The sequence below is a fragment of the Melanerpes formicivorus genome, unplaced genomic scaffold (genome assembly GCF_026170545.1).
Source record: "Melanerpes formicivorus ecotype bairdi unplaced genomic scaffold, bMelFor1.0.p_v2 SCAF_159, whole genome shotgun sequence".
Lineage (NCBI taxonomy): Eukaryota > Metazoa > Chordata > Aves > Piciformes > Picidae > Melanerpes > Melanerpes formicivorus.
In genome coordinates, this window is record NW_027142511.1 from 586,109 (window position 1) to 607,654 (window position 21,546).

A 21,546-nucleotide genomic window follows, 5' to 3' on the forward strand; every position below is an offset into this window, starting at 1 on the left:
TACGATGCTGCTCGACTCAGCGTAAAAGGTTCGCTCCATGTGGTATGGAAAGCCAGTCAAACCAGCACTGCCCCGGTGCTGACAAAATAAGCAGCACGCGCTCAGAAAGGAAGCGAATCTCACCAGGGTCCGGTGATCGGCCAGGGAGGGCGCAAGGGAAGCACTCCACAAAACAGAAGAGGCTGTGCTAAACACCCTCCAAACTATCCTCTCCATGAGAGGTACTGCTTACAATTCTGGGATTTTAAAAGGGCTGTTAGCCTGGGCCCGGGATCATGATTTTATCCCCACAGCAACTGAAGCTTTCACTTCCGAAGCATGGGACATAATTGCAGCCCAGCTGTGGGATGAGGTACTTAAATACTTAAAAAGAAGCTTTTCACTACTTTTCACTATAGCACCATGTGGCACACCGTCACATACACTGCAATCTATACAAGCAGAGCAGCCTACTCTCAATTCAGCTGCTGCGGCATTTGTTTCTAACTGAGATGAAAAAGGGAGATCTGGAAGGCTCTGCACCCTCCGGCCCCCCTCCTCTCTCCCTGCACATCATCTGCCGCTCCTTCAGCATCCTCATCACGATTTCAGTTGCCCACTATCCCTCCTTCTACACGAATTGCAGCTCTCTTATTACTGTTTTTTTGCACAAAAAAATCTGCTGCTGCTACATCAGTAGCGACAGAAGCGAATCCTGATCAGACTGCAAAGACTAGATTAAAAATAAATGAAAATTAAAAATTGACAAATTAATTAGAATAAAATATTAAAATATAAAATAAAATAACAAAATAAAAAAGTTTAAAAATTTGAATTGAAAAATTACAAAACACAAAATAAATAATAATAATAATAATAATAATAATAATAATAATAATAATAATAATAATAATAATAATAATAAAATAAAAAATAAAATAAAAACCCCAAAAAATTGGTTAGAAAAAATATAAAAAATAGATTTAAATTAACAACAAAATATTAACAAAAAAATTTAAAAGTATAGAATGAAAATTAAAAATTGACAAATTAATTAGAATAAAATATTAAAATATAAAATAAAATAACAAAATAAAAAAGTTTAAAAAATTGAATTGAAAAATGACAAAAAACTAAATAAATAATAATAATTTAAAAAAAAAGTTAGAAAAATATAAAAATTAGATTTAAATTAACAACAAAGCATTAACAAAAAAATAAAAAGAATATATAATAATATATATTAAAAATGTTAAATGGTATAAAAACAATTTTAAAAATTACTTAAAAATTAAACAAAATTAAATAAAAAATAGATTAAAAATTAAAATTAAATATTAAATATACATAAGAAAAATTAATACATTCAAAATAAAATAAAAAATAAACCAACTCAAAATATAATTAAAAAAACATATATTAGAAAAAATCCAATAAAATATCAAAAAGAGAAAGAACAAATTAAAGAAATTAGGAAAAAAATAATTTAGAAAAAAATAAAAATAAAAACCAATTAAAAATTAAAATAAAAAATAATTCTAAAAAAGTAAAAAGAATGGAAAAAAATAAAATTAAACTTGCAAAAAAAGAACAATAAAATCAAAACAAAATGAAACTAATTTATTACAAATAGATTTTTTTAAAAATTGATAAAAAATGAAACAACAAAAAAAATAAACATTTTAAAATAGATTACATTAAAAACAAACAAAAAATCAAAATTAATTAAAAAAATGTATGGAATCATAGTGTCAGTCAGGGTTGGAAGGGACCACAAGTATCATCTAGTTCCAATCCCCCTGCCATGGGCAGGGACACCTCACACTAGATCAAGCTGGCCAGAGCCTCTTCCAGCCTGGGCTTAAACACCTCCAGGCATGGAGCCTCAGCCACCTCTCTGGACAACCCATTCCAGGGCTTCACCACTCTCATGGGGAAGAACTTCCTCCTCACATCCAGCCTGAATCTCCCCAACTCCAGCTTCATTCCATTCTTCCTAGTCCTATCACTTCCTGACACCCTAGGAAGTCCCTCCCCAGCATTCTTGTAGGCTCTCTTCAGAAACTGGAATGCCACAATAAGGTCACCTCGGAGCCTTCTTTTCTTTCAAATGCAATCATTGCAACAAACAACGGCAGAAGAATCAAGACAATGAGGACACAGCATTTCCCATGCAGTCGAACATCGATCACAATAACTGTTATGATAATCTGGGATCAAAAGCATCAATCAGACATATGTACCACAGCACCATGTGAATTAGGACTGAATATTATGGTTGCTTGATTGTTGTGTGATTAGAGAAAATGTTCATGTGAACTTATGTGTTATCTCACCAGGTGGCTATCATTTTACACACTTAGAGGGAAAATCAAAATCAAAATTCATTGTAACACAACAGACATCTTCATTTTAGGTTGAAAACAAAACCAAACAAATAAATACCTCCCCCCAAAAAAAAAGAAGGGGAAAAGAGAGAATACCCCATAGCAAAAAGTCTTTTAATGGTACCAACAAGAGATAGTTAGCTCATGTCAGCACCTAGAAACATCAACTTTGCAAAGTGCTGCAACCCTCTCACCACAGGACAGCACGAATACAGCACAACTGTCATGAAAATGACAGTCAGCAAACCTGCCTAGAACTGACCTCAATGACTGTCACGTTAATCCAAGATGTCAACAGAAAGCATCTAACTTATAACTGAGTGTCCTGACTGCTTAACTGTTATGTGAACATTAAGAGATCAGTATCATTAGGAGGAGTGAAAAGGCCTCATTGTGTTGCATTCAGTTTTAGAATAATGAGTACTCAGAATGCCATCTTTAACACACCAGTGGAGCTTTTTCACTCTCACTGCTTGCCTGCAAGTAGTTTTCTTTATCTATGGAGAATGAGCCTGGCCAGCTTCATCTTCATGGATTAAGGAGAGTCTTGCTAAGCCTAAACAGTTTGTGACTCTCAACCATCTTGGAAAAATAAAGATGTATCATATCTTTAGAGCAGATTGCAGAGGATAGTGCTGAGGATTGGCTTGCTGTATTTGTGAACTTTTGTGCCTTGATCTTTGTATGCAATGTATTCAGACCTGACTACCTTGCTAATGTTTTTCTTGTTCTCATTATTTACTCTTCGTCTGTACCATTGTGCCTTACAGTTGATAATGCTGTTAAGGCTATTCCCTTTAATGCACATGATGATCAACTTATGCTGTATGGGATGGGAACAACTCCCATGACCAGATTGCTCACAAAAACAAAAAGGGGGATTTGTGGCAATCATACCAATAAGTGATGTGAGCAATCTGGCAGTATAGGCTTAGAGCCTGACACAGTGTAGGCCATGCTTAGCATAAGTGCAGAAGTAGCTAGCAGTGTAGCAAAACAGTGCTGTGTCTGCAGCATGTAACCAAAGCAGGGCACTGGTAGCTATAAACACAGAGAGTTATCTGGGAATAACAGGACATGCACCTGCATCAACAACCTCGTGTGTTATTAGTAGTTTGACCAATAATCTATAACAGTATGATGTGTGATCACTCGTGGGGAACCAATGAAGCTATGCCAACAATGCTCTCTGAGTCTGTATAAGCTCTAAAGTTTCCATTAATACACACTATTATTATTATTATTATTAGCTCTCCATATTAGCTCTAAATTAGTACTATACAATTATTTCTTGGTGGATTGGGTACTTCCCTTTCTTTTTCCTGTCTATTGGGAAAGAGGAAAGGGGGAGCGGGGAAAGCTCTTAAGTACCAGTTAAGGTTCAAACCACCCAGTCAGAAAGGCACTACAGGCTTTGCGAGGAACCATTCCAAATGCCCTGGGAGGGAGTAAAGGCCAACCATAGTGGAGAAAACCAACTGAGGCTGGGCTGTGGAAGGAGGAGTGTGGTCACCCAGACACAGAAATTGTCCTCCCCCAGACTCAGTACTGCTATGGCCACATCTGGATGCTTGGTCCCTGGATGTGGGAATGTCCAGTCTGAAGGAATGGAGAGGAATTGCAGAGGCTGGAGAGGAGATCTGCCAGGACAGGGGTTGACATCTCTGTGGAGTGAGAGGCTGAGGGGCCTGGGCTGCTTCAGCCTGCTGAATGGAGGCTCAGGGCACTGCCATAGCAGCGTGCACATGACTGAAGAGTGGTTTCAGAGAGAGTGGAGTTCTTCTGGGGATTGGGAAGAGAACAAAACCTCCACAATGTGCAGCTTGCAAGGTTCAGAGTGGATATGAAGCCAAAGAAATCTCCCTCAAAGGGCAGAGCTGCTATGCATGAGGCCATCCAGAGGTGTCACGACATGACAGGGAGAGCTGAGACAGTTCAGGGAAGGGATGGAAATGGCAGGGGAAGAGCTGGCTGGGGAAGCAAGATTGGTGTCAGCAGCCTGAAGGGAAAGAGCTGCAGGCATGGGACAATGTAGGACAGGCTGCAGTAGGCATGGCCAGGGGCTCTGGTGAGGCTGAGAAGCCCAACAGGACCAAGACTTTTGTCCCTTTGGCTCTGGCAGCTGCCTCTGCCACCAAGGCCTGTGAGGAGAAACTTTGCTTTGAGACTTTGAGGTTCTTCTATTGCAAGGGCAGTGGTCAGGACTTGGCCTTTCTGCTTCCTAGAGCAAAGGCAAGATTTTGTCCCCTGTGGCAATGCCAGCGACAAGCAGTGTGAGCAACCTGGCAGTGCAGGCCTGGAGCCTGACATGGTGGTAGGCCATGCTCAGCATAAGTGCAGATCCAGCTATCAGTGTGGCAAAACAGTGCTGTGCCTGCAGCATGTAACTAAAACAGGACACTGGTAGCTGTAAACATAGAAAGTTATCTTGGAACAGCAGGACATGCACCTGCATCAACAACCTCACATGTCATTAGTGGTTGGACCAATAATCTGTAATAGTGCAATGTGTGGTCACTCCTAGGGAACCAATGGAGCCATGCCAACAAGGCTTTCCAATCTTATATAAGTTGTAGAAGTTCCCTTGCTACACACTTCTGCCTTTCCTTTCCCTTCTTCTTCTATGCTTTACTTTACTGTGCTATACTTGCACCACAGGCCTGCACCATAGGCCTGCAACACTGGAACAATAAAGGAACAATACTCGATCATACTGGTCAGCTGTATTGATTCCAATCTCCGTCCCATTAGGATGGGGCCCAGTCTGGTACTAGGAGGGGTTCAGGTGATGCAGCTTTCACTGGGAGCAGGCACAGTCTGCACTGGGAAGGAGTCGTGGTATCTGGTTTGCACTAGGATGCAGACAGCTGGTACTTGGAGGGGGCCAGAGCTTCCACTTTGCAGTGAGATGGTCTCCAATCTGTACTGGGTGATGCCTTTGGATCTATTTCCTCTGGGACAGATCTTGGACAATACTGCGATGGGATCAGGACATCAGTTTGTACCTGGACAGGGTGTAGTCTGTACTGGGAGGCAGTCAGGAGATGCAGTTTGTATTGGGTCAGGGCCCAATCTGTAGTGGGAGTGCATAAGGGGATAAAGTTTTTACTGAGACAAGGCATAATGGGCGTTTGGAAAGACTCTGCCCCTCCAACTCTGCACACAGGCACTGCCCTGCAGCTCCACAGAAGCCTTGGAGGAAGCAACTCAGAGAAACAACTCCCTGCAGTGTCCTTTATTGTGTTGAACATAAAGGGAGCACAGCTCCTCGTGTCTGCAGCGTCTGGGTCACACCAGAAAGGACAACACTGAACCAGAAATGGTTTGAAGAAAGACATTTGTGTGGCAACAGCAATCTCACAAGGGGAACAGAGGCAGAAGCAGCCAGAACTCCAGCAGCCAGGCTGGGCCTGCACTGAGTGACATCAGAACTGCTCTGCAGGAGAAGACAAAGAGTTTATTGCTTCTAAGAGCATCCAGGGATCAGTTTGCTCAGGGCAGCCTTGAGCTCCTGGTTCCTCAGGCTGTAGATGAGAGGGTTCACTGCTGGAGGCACCACTGAGTACAGAACTGACACCACCAGATCCAGGGATGGGGAGGAGATGGAGGAAGGCTTCAAGTAGGCAAAGAAGGCACTGCTGATAAACAGGGAGACCACAGCCAGGTGAGGGAGGCAGGTGGCAAAGGCTTTGCGGCGTCCCTGCTGAGAGGGGATCCTCAGCACTGCCCTGAAGATCTGCACATAGGACACCACAATCAACACAAAACAGACAAAGAATAAACAGGCACTGACCACAATAAGCCCAAGTTCCCTGAGGTAGGATGTGGAGCAGGAGAGCTTGAGGATCTGGGGGATTTCACAGAAGAACTGGTCCACAGCATTGCCCTGGCAGAGGGGCAGGGAAAATGTATTGGCTGTGTGCAGCAGAGCATAGAGAAAGCCACAGCCCCAAACAGCTGCTGCCAGGTTGAGACAAACTCTGCTGCCCAGGAGGGTCTCATAGTGCAGGGGTCTGCAGATGGCAACATAGCGATCATAGGACATGATGGTGAGGAGAGAAATCTCTGCAGCTATTAGGAATATGAAAAAGAAGACCTGGAGAACACATCCTGCATAGGAGATGTCCCTGGTGTTCCTCAGGGAATTTGCCATGGATTTGGGTACTGTAGTGGAGATAGCACCCAGGTCAAGGAGGGCAAGGTTGAGGAGGAAGAAGTACATGGGGGTGTGGAGGTGGTGGTCCCAGGCTATGGTGGTGATGATGAGGCCATTGCCCAGCAGGGCAGCCAGGTAGATGGCCAGGAAGAGGCAGAAGTGCAGGAGCTGCAGCTGCCTTGTGCCTGGGAATGGCAGGAGGAGGAAGTGGGTGATGGAGCTGCTGTTGGCCATCTGCTGCCTCTGGCCATGGAGACCTGTCCAAGGAGGGAAAGGCAGTGACAAGTCAGGGCACACTTCTCTCAGCCTCATTGTAACCTCCTTCCCTGAGATGCATGAGGAATGGATCAGCTCAGTCCCATCACTACCAACCCATGGCAGAGTTCATCACAGCTTCAAATGCAGAAGGGACCAAGCATTGCCAGGAAGATTCCTCTGGAGTCAGAACAGAAAATTACCAACAGCCCAATCCCAGGGAATGAGAGTCCCATGGAGAGGTGGAGAAACAGGGAGCAGGCCTGCAGTGCTGCAGAGACAGTGAAGGGAAGAGAGAAAGGCAGAGGGGCTGGGGGTGAAGCCTTCTCCTTACCCAGCTCTGCTCACTGCTGCTCACATGATGGAACTGAAGGGCTTTGGTCCTCCTTCTGTGTGCACACTCCAGGAGCCTTCAGCTGAGCATCAGCAGTCGAGATGGAGATGCCTCCAGGAGCTACAGCTGCAGTGTCCTGCACCCACAGCCTCACTGTGTCAGTGACTGCAGTGACTTCTCCTCCAGTGAGCTCTCAGTCACTCTCCCAGTCCTGGACAGCTTGAAGCTCTCTCTGCCTTCCTCATTTCCCTGAGACCCTCTGGCAGTGTCCTCAGCCTTGCTGTGCTGTGCTGCTCCTGGCAAGAGCTGTCAACTGCAGTGCTGCCTGCTCACCAGCAGCTCCTTCCAGCCCAAGAGTCCAGCCCAATAGGGCAGCAGCGTACCAGCCCAAGGAGTTTTAATGACTCTTCTGGTGGCTTTTGTTGCCCTGTAACCCTCAGGGATTGAGAAGAAGCTGATGAAACCTCTCCAGAAGTCAGAGTCAAACTCTGAAGTTTCTTCTACTCTTAATGGGTCCCAGTGAAGCATACTGGGAAAGGGTCCCCAGGGTCTGGTTAGAGCAGAAGGAGAGAGTGGATGCAAGGGAAGCTTCACTGGAGGAACTGAAGCATCTCCAGGCTCTGGTGAGAGCAGAGTACTGAGACAGTGCTGACAGGTCAGGACAAGCAGCTCAAGGTGGCTCTGCTGCTGAGGAAACCTGGAGGGGTTTCATGGATCCAAAGGGCCAAGCCCTGACTCCCAGCTCCTGGCAAGGCAGATCCTGTCCCTCACCTGTGGGTCAGATCTCTGATTCACCCTGTGAAATCATTTTTATCAGATGCTTTGTGCAATACAAACCTCTCCAATTATCTACAGAAACCTTGGCAATAATGAGAGGTTCAGCAGTATTTAATGAGCCCCATGGAGTATTTGGGGCTGATTACATCATCCTTAGGTACTGCCAGGAGACTGCCAAGGTACTGCCAAGAAGCCTCTCAAGAAGTTCAAGTCAGAAGAAAACTCCAAAGTACCTTGAAGCACTGATTGGCCTCACTGAGGCTTGTTACTGACAAAGGCTCCCCAGGGACTCGTTAGAGCAGCTTGTTAGAGGCCAGGATTGCAGGGAGACAAAGGCAAAGTACAGGGCAGAAAAACTTGCCTTTGGTCTAGGAAACAGAAAGGCCAAGCCCTGACCACTGCCCTTGCAATAGAAGAACCTCAAAACCTCAAAGCCAAGTTTCTCCTCACAGGCCTTGGTGGCAGAGGCAACTGCCAGATCCAAGGGGACAAAGACCAAGGACAAAGACCAAGGCCTCTCAGCCTTGCCAGAGCGCTTGGCCATCCCTACTGCAGCCTGTCCTACACTGTCCCATGCCTGCAGCTCTTTCCCTTTAGGCTGCTGACACCAATCTTGCTTCCCCATCCAGCTCTGCCCCTGCTATTTCCATCCCTTCCTTGAGCTGTCTCAGCTCTCCCTGCCATTTCCTGACATCTCTGGATGGCCTCATGCATAGCAACTCTGTCCTTTGAGGGACATTTCTTTGGTCTCATCTCCACTCTGAACCTTCCAAGCTGCACTTTCTGAAAGTTTTGGTCTCTTTCCACTCTCCAGAAGATCTCCATCCTCTCTGAAACCACCCTTCAGCCATGTGCACACTGCTATGGCAGTGCCCTGAGCCTCCATTCAGCAGGCTGAAGCAGCCCAGCACTCAGCCTCTCCACAGAGATGTCAATCCCCACCCTGGAAAATCTCCTCTGCAGCCTCCCCAGTTCCTGGCTTCCCCTTTGGACTTCTGAACTTTGCACCCAGATACCAGGAATCCAGATGTGGCCACAGCAGTGTTGAGTCTGGGAGAGGGCAATTCCTGTGTCTGGCCACTTTTCTCCTGCCACAACCCATCTGCAGTTGGCCTTCTTCCCTGTGTGCAGGGTTTGTTCCATCCCAGGGCATTTGGAATAGGGAGAAGAACCTCAGGAAAGTCTTGCTCAGTATTGCTCTATGAAATGCAGACAGGCCTTAGGCCTGGTCCTTTAAATGGGAGCTTAGGAGAATACAGAGTCTTAGGGCCTGCTCTTCAAGGCAACATTTGCCCCAGCACTTCCCAGAGAGGCCCTTGCTGTCCCCTGTTCTGCTCCCTCAAGCAGACCAGCACTCACACATGCCCTGCACTCTAACAGCCATGCAAACAAAGGGGAACAAGCTCAGGATTAGTGCTCCAACCAACTTCTTGAGTCTGAAGCCCAAGGCAGGAATCCACAACCATAGCCAGGCCCAGAGCTCTGAGAAGCCCCAGGTGCTGTCTTCCTTTTGCACTTCATGCAGAATCTGCTTGGTTCCCATATCTCACTGATCACAGAATGGGCTGGGCTGGAAGGGACCTCCAAAGCTTACCTTGTCCAACCTTCCCAGGGACATCCTCAACTACATCAGGTTGCCCAGAGCCCTGTCAAGCCTCACCTTGAAGATCTCCAGGGATGGGACCCCAACTACCTCCCTGGGCAACCTGTTGCAGCGTTCCACTACCCTCATGGTGCAGAACTTGTGCTGGCTCCTACTAACTGCACAATCCTGCTTTGTTCCCATCTCTCACCCATGTCTATGGATGTCCTTCCTCTCTGATCCATGGAAACACAACAGCTTGTGTTCAGTGCTGTGCCCACTCCTCCTTCTGAGGCAAAGACCATGCCTGGAGCCATTCCCTCCTGAGCAGCTCTTTCTACAACCTGTTTCACTCCTCCCTGGGAAGCTGATCCTGCACCTGCAGTCCTATTCCAGAGGACTGGGAGAGCAGAGATCTTCACCATGGCCTTTTCTGCTTCACTTTCTCCTGAGCAAGGCAGAAAGCATCAGGCAAATCTGTGCCAAGCAGAGGCCCTTTCCTTTGCAGCACTGTTTCATTTGTGCCATTTCACATCTCCTTGGACCCAACTTGGAGTCTCTCACTGATCAGCCACAGTTGCATTTGGGAGAACTGCCCCAGGGGCACAGATTCCTGACCAGCTGAGGGGTAATCTTTTCCTGTCTTTACTGCCACATCTCCAAGACTTTCCCTTTCCTCCTGGAGCTGCCCACCCTGTGTGTTTGTTCCTTATTATGGGATGGTGACAGCCTGGATGGATGCACACCCTGAGTGTTTTTCCCTCAGAGGTGCCTTGACTTCAGGCAGTCAATGTTTGCTAATCAGTTAGGTTGCATCTCTGGACACATTTGGAATCTCTCTTCTTTGGATCAGGAGCCTCTTCCATCCCCATCCTGTGCTTCTAATTCTGGATTATCCTTAAGGGAAGTGTTCATCCACAAGCTCAACAGGAGCCACCAGTGTGCACTTGCAGCCCAGAGAGCCAATTGTATCCTGGGCTGTATCAAGAGAAATGTGGCCAGCAGGGCCAGGGAGGTGATTCTCCCACTCTGCTCCACCCTGGTCAGACTCCCCCGGAGCACTGTGTCCAGTTCTGGAGCATCTATTACAAGAAGGATCTGGAGGTGCTGGAAGGTGTCCAGAGAAGGGCCACCAGGGTGAGAAAAGGGCTGGAGCTGCTCTGCTATGAGGACAGACTGAGAGAGTTGGGGTCATTCAGTCTGCAGAAGAGAAGGCTCCAAGGAGTCCTTCTTGTAGCCTTCCAGTATCTGAAGGAGGCTACAAGAAAGCTGGGGAGGGACTATTTAGGGTGTTGGGCAGGGATAGGACTAGGGGGGAATGGAGCAAAACTAGAAGTGGGGAGATTCAGATTGGATGTTAGGAAGAAATTCTTCCCCATGAGGGTGGAAAGACACTGGAACAGGTTGCCCAGGGAGCTGGTGGAAGTCTCATCCCTGAAGGGTTTTGATGCCAGGTTGGATGTGACTCTGAGCAACCTGCTTTGGTGTGAGGTGTCCCTGGACATGGCAGGGGGCTTGGAGCTGGATGATCCTTGAGGTCCCTTCCAACCCTGACAATTCTGTGATTCTCAGTATGTCCAAGAGGTATTATCAGGTATTGGAATTCCAGTGAATGCCCTCCCCCCTCCAGCCCTTCCTTAGGGTTCTCAGGGCAGTTGCTGCACCCCCAGCAGTTGCTCTCATCAGCTCTCTGTGTTGTGTTCTGTGTCCATCCAGAATGGACATTTGCTACCAAGGGCTTTCTTTCTAGATTCAGGTGATGAGATTTTCAGTTCCCTTTCTCCTTCTCTCCAGCTTGGTGTTCCTTCTCCTGCACTAGTGCCTGCTGGGACAGGATCCATGTGATTAAGAGGAATCCACTGGCAATTTCTGGGGAGCCTGAGATTCACTGAAGGTGATCTGCACCATGCAATGTCCAGAACAATGTGAACCCTACAGCACTCAAGGGAACAAATAGTTAGAAAGCAGCCCCATGGAGGGCCTGGGAGTTCTGGTGGGCAGCAAGTTCTGCATGGGACAACAATGTGCCCTTGTGGCCAGGAAGGCCAGTGGGGTCCTGGGGTGCATTTGGCAGAGTGTGGCCAGCAGATCCAGGGAGGTTCTCCTCCCCCTCTACTCTGCCCTGGTGAGGCCCCACCTGGAATATTACATCCAGTTCTGGGCTCCCCAGTTCCAGAGGGACAGGGATCTGCTGCAGAGGCTGTGAGGATGCTCAAGGGACTGGAGTACTGACTGATGAGGAGAGGATGAGAGTCCAGCAGCTGTTTAATCTGTAGAAGAGATGTCTGAGATGACATCTGATCAATGCCTATCAATATGTGAGAGCTGGGGGTCAGGAAACAAGAGGCAGGGACAGCCTCTGCTCACTTTTGCCCTGGGAGAGGATAAGGGGCAATGAATGGAAACTGCAGCATATGAAGTTCCATTTCAACAGGTGTGGTGTGTTCACTATGTTGATGGATTTGCTTTCAGGGGGCTGATGAGCTTCAGCCCTGTTTGTGCTGCTGATGGTGCTGGGTGTTAGCTTAGGGCAATGGCTCAGAGATGTGGAAACCACTGTGAGATCTGCCCAGATGCTGGATGCTGAGGAGTGACAGGGGGTGGGGGAGAGAAGGGGCAAATTCTTAGGCTGGTGGTCACCTCTGGTGCTTTGGAATTTCACCCCTGAGTAAGTGCAAAATCCTCCCCAGCTGGGGAAAGGTTTGGGAAAAGTCTGTTGTCAGTCTGAGAGACAGAAATCACTGCAATGTGTTTGGGCCTGGGCTATTCCTCTTGAGCACTGCTCATCACTCTCTAGAGGGCTCAGGGATAAGAGAAGGTCTCTGGACCTACAGACAGTGCCACAGGCATGGCAGCTGTGTCAGAGAAGCAGCCTGTGCCAGGATCAGCTGCGCCTCGTAGTGAATGGTGCTTATGACCAGGATTGTGCCCCAAATATTACCAGAACATGCTTCTGTGTGTGTGACTCAAACTCCCTTTGTCCCCCCTCCCTTCTGGAGTCAGTGGCGGGGGGACCATGGCACCACTGAGTCCAGGACAACAATCTGCCTGGGCATGTTTCCACCCCTGTGGCAAACAAGGCCCAGGCTACATGTTTGTTTGCCCTGTTTACAGCGTGTGCTTATGCTCATTTGGCAAAGTATCAGTTGATTGGTTAATTATTGTGTTAGCAGTGGGTGCTGACTGGAGCAGTATTCTTTGGGGCAAATGGTAAATAGGAGTTGTTTGGTAAACAAGTGCCGCCCACGCTGGTGCTCGTGCACAGGACTTGAAGCAGCTCCAGAAGGCCTCGCTGCACATTGCCACTGTTGCCCGGCTGGGGGCAGTGCCGTGGAGCGTGGGGTCAACTGCCGCATGAGCCATCGCCACGGGAGGAAACCATGGCAGCCCCTGTGCACCACCGGTCCTGAAGCGCTACAGCCCCCAGAGCGGGGAACCTTTGCCAGGTGCTGCGCTTCGTGGAGCCAGCGGCAAAAGCCTCTGAAGCTTCCCCTGGGAGGCTCCAGGACCTTTGTGCTCTGGGAGAAGCAGCAACCCCGCGGCACAGCCACGCGGTCGGCGCCGTTCTCTAGTTCTTCATTAGGGCACAGCCGTGCCGCACTGTCAGGACTCTAAACACATCACCAAGGAAAGATTTCATGAGGTTCTCAGCTCGTGAGGAAGCCAAACCTTTGCTTTATAGAATTTGGGTTCAGGTAGTGCTGAAACTGTCCTGGGTTGAGGGTTTGCCGGTCACCGACCAACCCCTCCCCCACTGCTTCTCCAATCAGTTTCAACTCTAAATTCTAGAACTCATTTGGTTCCTCTGAAGTGCCCAGGCACAAACGTTCTGCAGAGGTGGTTCCACCAACCCAATACTGCTGCCTGTGAATGGAAACTAAATCCCCTGCTGCATAGTTTGTATATCAATAGACTACCAATATATCTATTCATTGATATCCTTACTGCTCATTCCTGAGGGCACATCTACAACACTCCTGTAGGGAAAAAGAAGCCTACAAGGAAAGCAGCTGATCCTGCAAAGGACCAGGAGGGATCAGGGTCCCCATGGGAACAAGAGAAAGAGCCTGGGCTGCTGGCTTGGTTCTTATCTCTGGCTTTGGAAGATGACCAAGGACAAACAGTGGATGAAACAAGCAGCAGGCCCCAGCAAGGCAAAGGAAATCTCTCTTCCTCTGACCAGGCCTGCATTTCAGCTGTGAAGGAACTGTCCCAGGAGTTCCATCAGCTCCAGAAGAAGCTTTTATTCCCCACCTGTACAGTCCGGTGTTTCAGCCATGAGGAGCAGCTGCTCCCCTGTCCAAGGGAGAGAATCTGGGAGGCACACAGCACAGCACACCCTCTGCTTTACTTGTGTGACCATGGGGAGCACGTGAGGAAGTGGAAAGGAAAACCCAATCCAGTCCTGGCTGCAGGAGTCTGTGACTTACAAGGGAATCGTCCCCCCAGAGATGCTGCCTCAGTTTCCAGTGGGAAATGGCCTAAGAAGAGCAGGGAAGCTGAAACTGCTTCTGGTCCTCCTGAAGGGACTCCCAAAGCATCTTCACAAGATGCAAGGGACCCAAGACAGAATTAGAGGGGCTCTGCCTCCAACCAGATGGAAGGGAGAGGCAAATTGGTTTGTTGGACTGTACAGAACCAATGGCCTGGCAAGTTGAACCCATGAGAGAATAAAGCTTTAGTAGATACAGGTGCCCAGAGTGCTCTGACACCATCAAACCACAAGGGGTGGAACCCATCTGTGTTTCTGGTGTGACAGGAGGATCCCCACACCTGGATGTGTTGGAAGCTGAGTACTGGGATGCAAGCCAAAGTTTGCTTTCACTTGGAGGCATGGAAGGAGTCACTGGACTCAGACTGCCCCAGAGTTGGAAACACAGCCCCAGCATTTGCAGCATTTGGACTGGGCATGGACTGATCCAGACTGTGCTGGAACAGAGTGGAGCTGCAGAGCACCTGCAGTGAGCAGCCCTCTGGGTACTGCAAAGTGACCTCCTGTGGAGTGAGAATGGACAGTGCCTGAGGTGTGCTGCTGATTGCTGCTGGGCATGGTGCAGATGGCACAGAATGAGGGCTTGGGAATATCAAAGGTTAAGTTGAAAATTTGCTGCCATTACTCCACACCATCCTGCCTCATGCCACCTTCACAGGGACAGTGCTGGCTGGAGCAAAGTACTACAGGGCTTGAAGTTCAGATGGCAACATGAGAGGCTTCCTGTTCTGGTTGCTGCTGTTGGGTTCTGGCTCTCAGGTGCTGGCTCTTGGCTGAGGGGGAGGACTGAAGGGATTTAACTCCTGGCTGCTGCTGCTCACTGCTGTGCTTCTTTCTGCAAACAGCCTCAGGCCAGTGTGCATTATGGGATCTCCTTTGGATTCAACTCTTTTGATCTTATCTCAAGTCCTTACCTCAACCCAGAGGGTTTTTTGATTCATGTGTGTGTTATTTTTCCCTCCCTTCTGTTTTGGGGGGCACAGGCAGCTTAACCTCTTCTCAGCTCTTCAACCTGTTCCAGCCCCAGAGTGGAAAGCCAACAGAAGCTTTCTGAGTTCTTCCAAAGATCTCCATGAGCTTGCCCCTACACCTTCCAAAGATTCCAAAAGTCACTCCTAGGACCATCCAAATCCCAAACACCTAAGATCACCTGAAAGCCCCTGAAGAATGCCTCTGAGATGTCCCTCAAGACTTTTCTGAGAGCCTCATTTTCCCCTCCCTGAACTGGGCACACAGCTCCACCCCATCCATTGGGAGCAAATGCCCCCAAAATTTGAGCATTGAGGCAGGGATATCTGAAATAAAAGCAAACGGACAGAATTTGGGTAACTTTTGGGTTTTATTGACATGATTGGTGAATATACAGAGAGGATTTCTTACCCCAGGGAGACACAAAGCATTGGGGAAAAACCAGACAGACCCTGGGGAAGAACCAGATAGACTCTGGCAAAGCCCTGCTGAGCTCCACTGGGAGCTCCAGCTGTGCCAACTGAGCACTGTAATTGTTCTCATTAGCAATAATTGGTGTTAAAAAGGGCAGGAGGTGTTGGTTGCTGCTGGTGTCCCCAGTCCCTGAGAACTGCAAAGGAAAAAGAGATGATTTTGATGCTGGAAAGGCCCTCAAAGATGGGTCATGATTACCCAACAGATTTTAGGTGGATTTATGCCTCCCCTCCAGTGCAGGCTGCTCTCAGTTGTGGGTGCAGCGGTGATTGCTGAGGGATCGCTTATGGGTGAAGCTCTTACCGCAGTTGCCACACGTGACGGGCATCTCGGCAGTGTGGGTGCGGCGGTGCCGAGTGAGACTTTGGCTCCGTCTGAAGCTCTTCCCACAGTTAGCACAGGTGAAAGGTTTCACACCGGTGTGGGTGCGGTGGTGCTCAAGGAGAGTGCTCCTGTGTCTGAAGGCCTGGCCACACTCAGCACAGCTGAAAGACTTATCGCCAATGTGCACGCGACGGTGATCTAGGAGGCCTGCAGCCTGGGTAAAGCTCTTGCCACAGTCAACACAGCTGTACGGCTTCTCACCGCTGTGGATGAGTTGGTGCTGGATGTATAGAGTACTCCTGGTGAACGTCTTGCCGCACTCAGCACAGGGGAACAGATGCTCTCCAGTGTGGATGCGGCGATGGATGGTGAGAGTGGAGCTGTGTTTGAAGCTCTTGCCGCAGTCCCTACAGGTGAAGGCCTTCTTACTGGTGTGGGTGAGGCGGTGTTGCCTAAGATGAGAGATCAGCCTGAACCGCTTGCCACAGCTGTCACAGGAGAAGGGTCTCTCTCCCGTGTGGGAGCGGCAGTGCTGGGTGAGATTAGATCGCTGGGTGAAGCTCTGCCCACAGTCAGCACAGGTGAAAGGTTTCTCTCCAGTGTGGGTGCGGCGGTGCTTGATGCGCTCAGCGTTCCAGCGGAACTTCTTGCCACAGTCACCACAAATGAACGGCCGGGAGCCAGGTTGTGGGCAGTGGTGCTTCACTAGTTCTGAGCTACCTGGGAAGCTTTGCCCACACTCAAGGCACTGATTCAGCTCTTTGGGTGACACTGAGGGACCTGCTCTGGCTTCATCCTCCTCCATACATTCCTCCCCCTCATTCTGGTCACCCTCATCATCATCATCATCATCCTCCTCTTCATAGTTGTCATAATCAGCATCATCCTCCATCTTCTCCTCTTTTTCCTCCTCATCCTCCTCTCCCTTGGGACTGCACATTGGCTTCTCCAACTTGATCTCTGGGTGCTGCTTCTCCTCCCAGCTCTTGCCTGGGTCCTTCTGTGAGGCCATACTGTGGGAGGGAGGGGTCACAGCTCTGCAATAGGGAAGATGGAAGCACCTGAGCCCAGGACCTCAAACCCTCAGATCCTGCCTGGGTCATGACACTCCCTGACTCCCAACACTTCCCAACACCCAGCTGGAGAAGGGAATGCAGAGGGGACCTCAAACCTTCAGTTTCTGCCACAGTGTGGGCACAGACCTCCAATACCTGTGCTGAGACCCCAGGTTCCTGTGATCAGTGCCCTGAGGTACCCTGGGGCTTACAAGTGGTCTTGTCCCACTCTCCTTGAGCCTGGTGACATTGGCAGGGGGGATCCTGGCCCAGGCCCTGTCCTTTAATCTCCCCTGGCTCAGACAATGGGGGCAGCAGCACTGAACAAAGAACACCAAACCACCTCCGACCTTCTCCCACCACCCTCCAGATCCCAACCCCCAAACATCACCTCCTGCTCACAACTCACCCCCAGCAGCCTGGAGCATTCCTCAACACCCACAACACCTGATGTGCCTCAGAGCTCCTATAGAGAGGTGAAATATGCTGGACAGGAGGAGGTGAAGGAGATTGGGAGCTGCCCTGGGGGCCTAGGATCCTGCTGTTGCCCTGCTCTGGGTTCCTTACCTGTTAGGCTGCTCCCAGGGACAAATCTGCAAACTGCTCTTCCTCCCCACAGAGGGGCAGGGATGATGGAGAGAGGACACAGCTCCTGCAAGAGAGAAGCAAAGGGCTCAGAGGAGAGCACTGACCTACAAGGGATGGCTCAGCACTGCCCAGGACCAGGCAGCACAGCTCAGCCTTGCTGGGGGCAGCTCCCAAGCCCAGCAGCACAGCCACAGCACACAGCCAGGGCTGATCAAGATGGGAGGCCTCAACAAGTACAGACTCAGCTCCTTGCCCAGCACACAGCCCCCAGCACACAGCTGCAGGCCAGGACCACAACACAGCTGCCTCCACACAGCCTCTCCCAGGCCTTGCCTAAAGCTTCCTCTCACTGCCTGCCCAGGCCTCTGCTGCCTGCAGCTGCCTTTGACAGCAGATCTTGCTCTGGCCACAGCTCTCCTCCCTGGCCCTGCCCCTACCACACCCACTCTGTGCTCAGCTCTGCCCTGCACACACCTCTCTGCTGCCCACTCCCCAACAGAAGATCACAGCAGCCCTCAGGACACACACAAAGGGAGCTTCATGCTTTCTGGAGGTGCATCAAAGGGGGAAGGGACTTGGGCAGCTTCTTGCTAAATCACTACTAAACCATTGGGATGCTGGAGGAGTCTCTGGCTCCTACCCAAACCTCACACCTCCAGCACCCTTCACACACCTGCAGCCCAAAGAGACTCACTTGAAAGGGTTTTGCTTTCTTCTCTCCCTGACCATTTCTCTCACCTTCCTCTTTGCAGTTCTCCTGGAGCTGCCACTCCACAGCCCCAAGAGAAAATGAGGTTTGATGGGAGGGCACAGTGCCCATGGGCTGCTGTTCATCTCCCAGCTGACGCAGGCAGAGCTGCAGCACAATTCACTCCTTTCACCTCCTAAAATGCTGCCAGATTCTGCCATTTCCTGCACACACATTTGCCACCTGGGCCCTGGATCCTCTCCCCTTTTTGGGGGGATGAGGCCAATTCCTGCCTGGCCACTCCCAGGCCCTTCCCTCATTCCCAGCACATCCATGGCCCTGCTGCCTTGGCTCTCCCATGGCCCTGGGTCCCCAACCTCCACTGCCACTGCAGCTGGAAGGGTGGAGTGGGAAATGCTGTGGCTGAGGAAGCATCTAAGGAACTGGGCTGGAAGCAGCAGCACAAGAATGGAAGGGGCCTGAGACTAAAGGCTGGGATCAGCTGGAGGCCTGAAAGAACAGCACCAAGCCAAGGGGGGGTTACAGATGAGGGCTGGGGAGGGATGCTGGAGACACCTCAGGCAGCAACTGATGAGAGCAAGGGGGACAGAGAGGGAGTGAGACCTCAGGTGACTCCTGCCATGGGGGATGGCTGGGCTGTGTGGCTAGGAGCCCTGAGTGCCTGCTTGGGCTGTGCTGCATGTCAGGAGGGGTCATGAGACTGTCCTGAGCCAGGCAGGGTTTGGGGCTTGGAGCTTCTGGGGTCAGCTGCTGCCAGCACCATTGGAGGTAGGAGCCAGCCAGAGCCTCACAGCTGCTGAACTAAGCCCTCCCACCCCCTGCAGCCTTCACCCTCCATCTCTCCATCCAGTGCTCCAGCTCCACTCACTTGCTGCCCTCTCAGAGTCCCCAAGGTCCCAGGGCTGATCTTCACAGACAGCAGGGCCCAACAGAAACCCCTGGATGAGAGCATGGAGAAGAATCCCTGTGGTGGGTGGAAGGCACTGGGAGGTCTTACACCAGAGAGTAGAGACCTCCAGAAGGGACAGCAGAGTCCAGAGGGACACCACAAAGTGTCATCTAGCTTACTTCATTCCCACAAGGCCTGCACCCACTCTCCACAAAGGAACAGCACAGGATCTCCAACCTCCTTTGCCCTTCCTCTCTGCTCCCAGCAACAGCTTCTGGGATGTCTCTCTGCAGAGGAGCTTTGAGGCCTTGGCAGTGCTGCCAACTGCGGCCTGAAGTGGCCTGGCTCACCTGGGAGCTGCCTACCAGACTCTGTAACTGCAGCTCTTGGGTATGGGGGCAGGGGGGCAGAGAGGCATGGGGGAGGGGGAAGGCATTTGGGGCCTGGGGTTCTGGCCTGCTTTGGTGGAGCTCTGGAGGAAGCTTTGGCCTAGGGAGGTTGCTTGGCTCCCGTGGCCCAGGCACACTATGGATTGTTGTGGATTGGATGCTTTGCACTGTAGGATGCAGCTCTGAACAGCACAGCCATGGAAACTGCCCAATTCTATCCAACCCTCTGGCCACAGCTTGGAATCAACTCCTTTCACAAGGCTCAAAGAGAGCCTCTCTGCCTCCTGAAACCTAAGGCAATACCCTGCAGAACAAGTTGGAGGAGCTCAAGGGGACAAGCTGCAGAGGGGGCCCAGGGCAACCTCCTGAGCTTCAACAAGAGCAAGGGCAGGGTCCTGCCCCTGGCCTGGCACAATCCTCACAATCAGCACAGGCTGGGGGAGGAGGGGATAGGAAGCAGCCCTGCAGAAAAGCACTGGGGGGTGCTGCTGGACAAGAAGCTGGACAGGAACAGACAGGGGGAGCCTGCAGCCCACAAGGCCAAGGGCAGCCTGGGCTGCACCAAAAGCAGCATGGCCAGAGATGGACAGAGGCCATCCTGGCACTTGGCTCTGCTCTGATGAGACTTCACCTGCAGCACTGCAGCCAGCTCTGGAGCCCTCAGCACAGGAAGGACATGGACCTGATGGAGAGGGCCCAGAGGAGGGACACAAAAATGATCAGGGGCTTGGAGCAGCTCTGCTACCAGGACAGGCTGAGGGAGCTGGGGGTGATCAGCCTGGAGAGGAGAAGACTCTGGGGAAACCTAAGAGTGACCTTCTGGTACCTGAAGGGGACTACAAGAAGGCTGCAGAGGGACTCTTTGCAAAGCCTGCAGGGACAGCACCAGAGGCAGTGGCTTCAAACTAGAGCAGAGCAGATTGAGATTGGAGGTGAGGAACAAGTTCTGCACCAGGAGGCTGCTGGAACACTGCAACAGGTTGCCCAGGGAGGGGCTTGAGGTCCCAACCCTGCAGATGTTTAAGGTCAGGCTGGACAGGGCTCTGGGCAACCTGAGCTAGTGCAGGATGTCCCTGCTGACTGCAGAGGGGCTTGGACTGCAGCACCTTTGCAGCTCCCTGCCAACCCAAACCACTCTAGGATTCTAGGAGTCTAAGTGCAGCCTCCAGGGAGAGTAGGAAAAAGATGAGGCAGAGGAGGACAAGGAAGAGGACAAGGAGGAGGAGAACCAAAATCCCTTCCTAACTCCTCCAAACCTCTGCCAAATTCCTGGAAAGCTCTTCCAGCTCTGCAGAGTTCATTCTGAAGAGAGCTGAGGGAGTTGCTAGGCTCAGGGATGTCTTGCACACTCTGCACAAATGCTCCAGAAGCTTTCCAAGTGCCCTCAAAACCAGCAGCACAGCTCTGCTGCCACACAATGCCAGGCTGCAAGGGACCCCAAGGCTCAGCTGCTCCAACCTTGCCAGCTGACACTGCACTGGAAAGGAGCTGGCCCAGCCCCCTGCCAAGCTGAGCCTTCCAACTCTGCCCTGCAGGGCAATCCACCACTGCCCTGGGGAGATGATTCCAATGGCTGACTGGCAGGGAAAAGCTTTTGCCTCTGCAGGGCACTGTGCCACTTCAGCTCAACTCTTGCAGCTCAGAGCCAGCCCCCAAGCTCAAGAAGCAGCAACTAAGGCCAGAGCCAGACCCTGAGCCCAGCACCAGCCCCTGAGCTTGAGAACCAGCAGTGAACATCAGAACCACTTCCCAAGCTCAAGTACCAAGCCCAAAGCTCAGCACCAGCCCCCAAGCTCACACTCAAATCTAACATGCAGATACAGCTCCTGGGCCTGATCAGAGCCAGCAACTAAGCTCAGAACCACTTCTCAAGCTCGACAACCAGCCCCCAAGCTCAGCACCAACCCCTGAGCTTGAGAACCAGCAATTAAGGTCAGAAACCCTTCCTAAGCTCAACAACCAGTCTCTGAGCTCAGTGGCAGCCCCAGAGATTAAGAACCAGCCCCTGAGCCCAGAGCCAGCCCCCAAGCCCAAGAAGCAGCCCTGAGCTCAGGGAACAAGCTCCTGAGCTCAGACCCAGACCCCGAGCCCAGCACTACTTCCTGAGCTCAGAGCCAGCCCCTGAGCTCGAGAACCAACCCCCAAGGCCAGAACCACTTCCCAAGCTCAAGAACCAACCCCCAAGGC

General features: G+C 50.7%; 2 protein-coding genes across 2 annotated transcripts; both read right to left on the reverse strand.

The window, feature by feature from the left end:
• Nucleotides 1-5,844: 5,844 nt before the first annotated feature.
• On the reverse strand, nt 5,845-12,426 carry LOC137457095 (olfactory receptor 14J1-like; the record flags this gene model as incomplete). Its single annotated transcript, XM_068168900.1, has 2 exons — nt 12,418-12,426; nt 5,845-6,759 (listed from the first exon to the last, which is right to left on the reverse strand). A coding segment is annotated over exon 2 (912 nt), but the record flags the coding sequence as incomplete, so codon positions are not given.
• Nucleotides 12,427-15,652: 3,226 nt separating this feature from the next.
• LOC137457108 (zinc finger protein 135-like) lies at nt 15,653-16,621 on the reverse strand. The gene has a single exon (XM_068168913.1). The coding sequence runs from the start codon at nt 16,619-16,621 to the stop codon at nt 15,653-15,655; it is 969 nt and encodes a 322-aa protein (XP_068025014.1).
• Nucleotides 16,622-21,546: the final 4,925 nt, after the last annotated feature.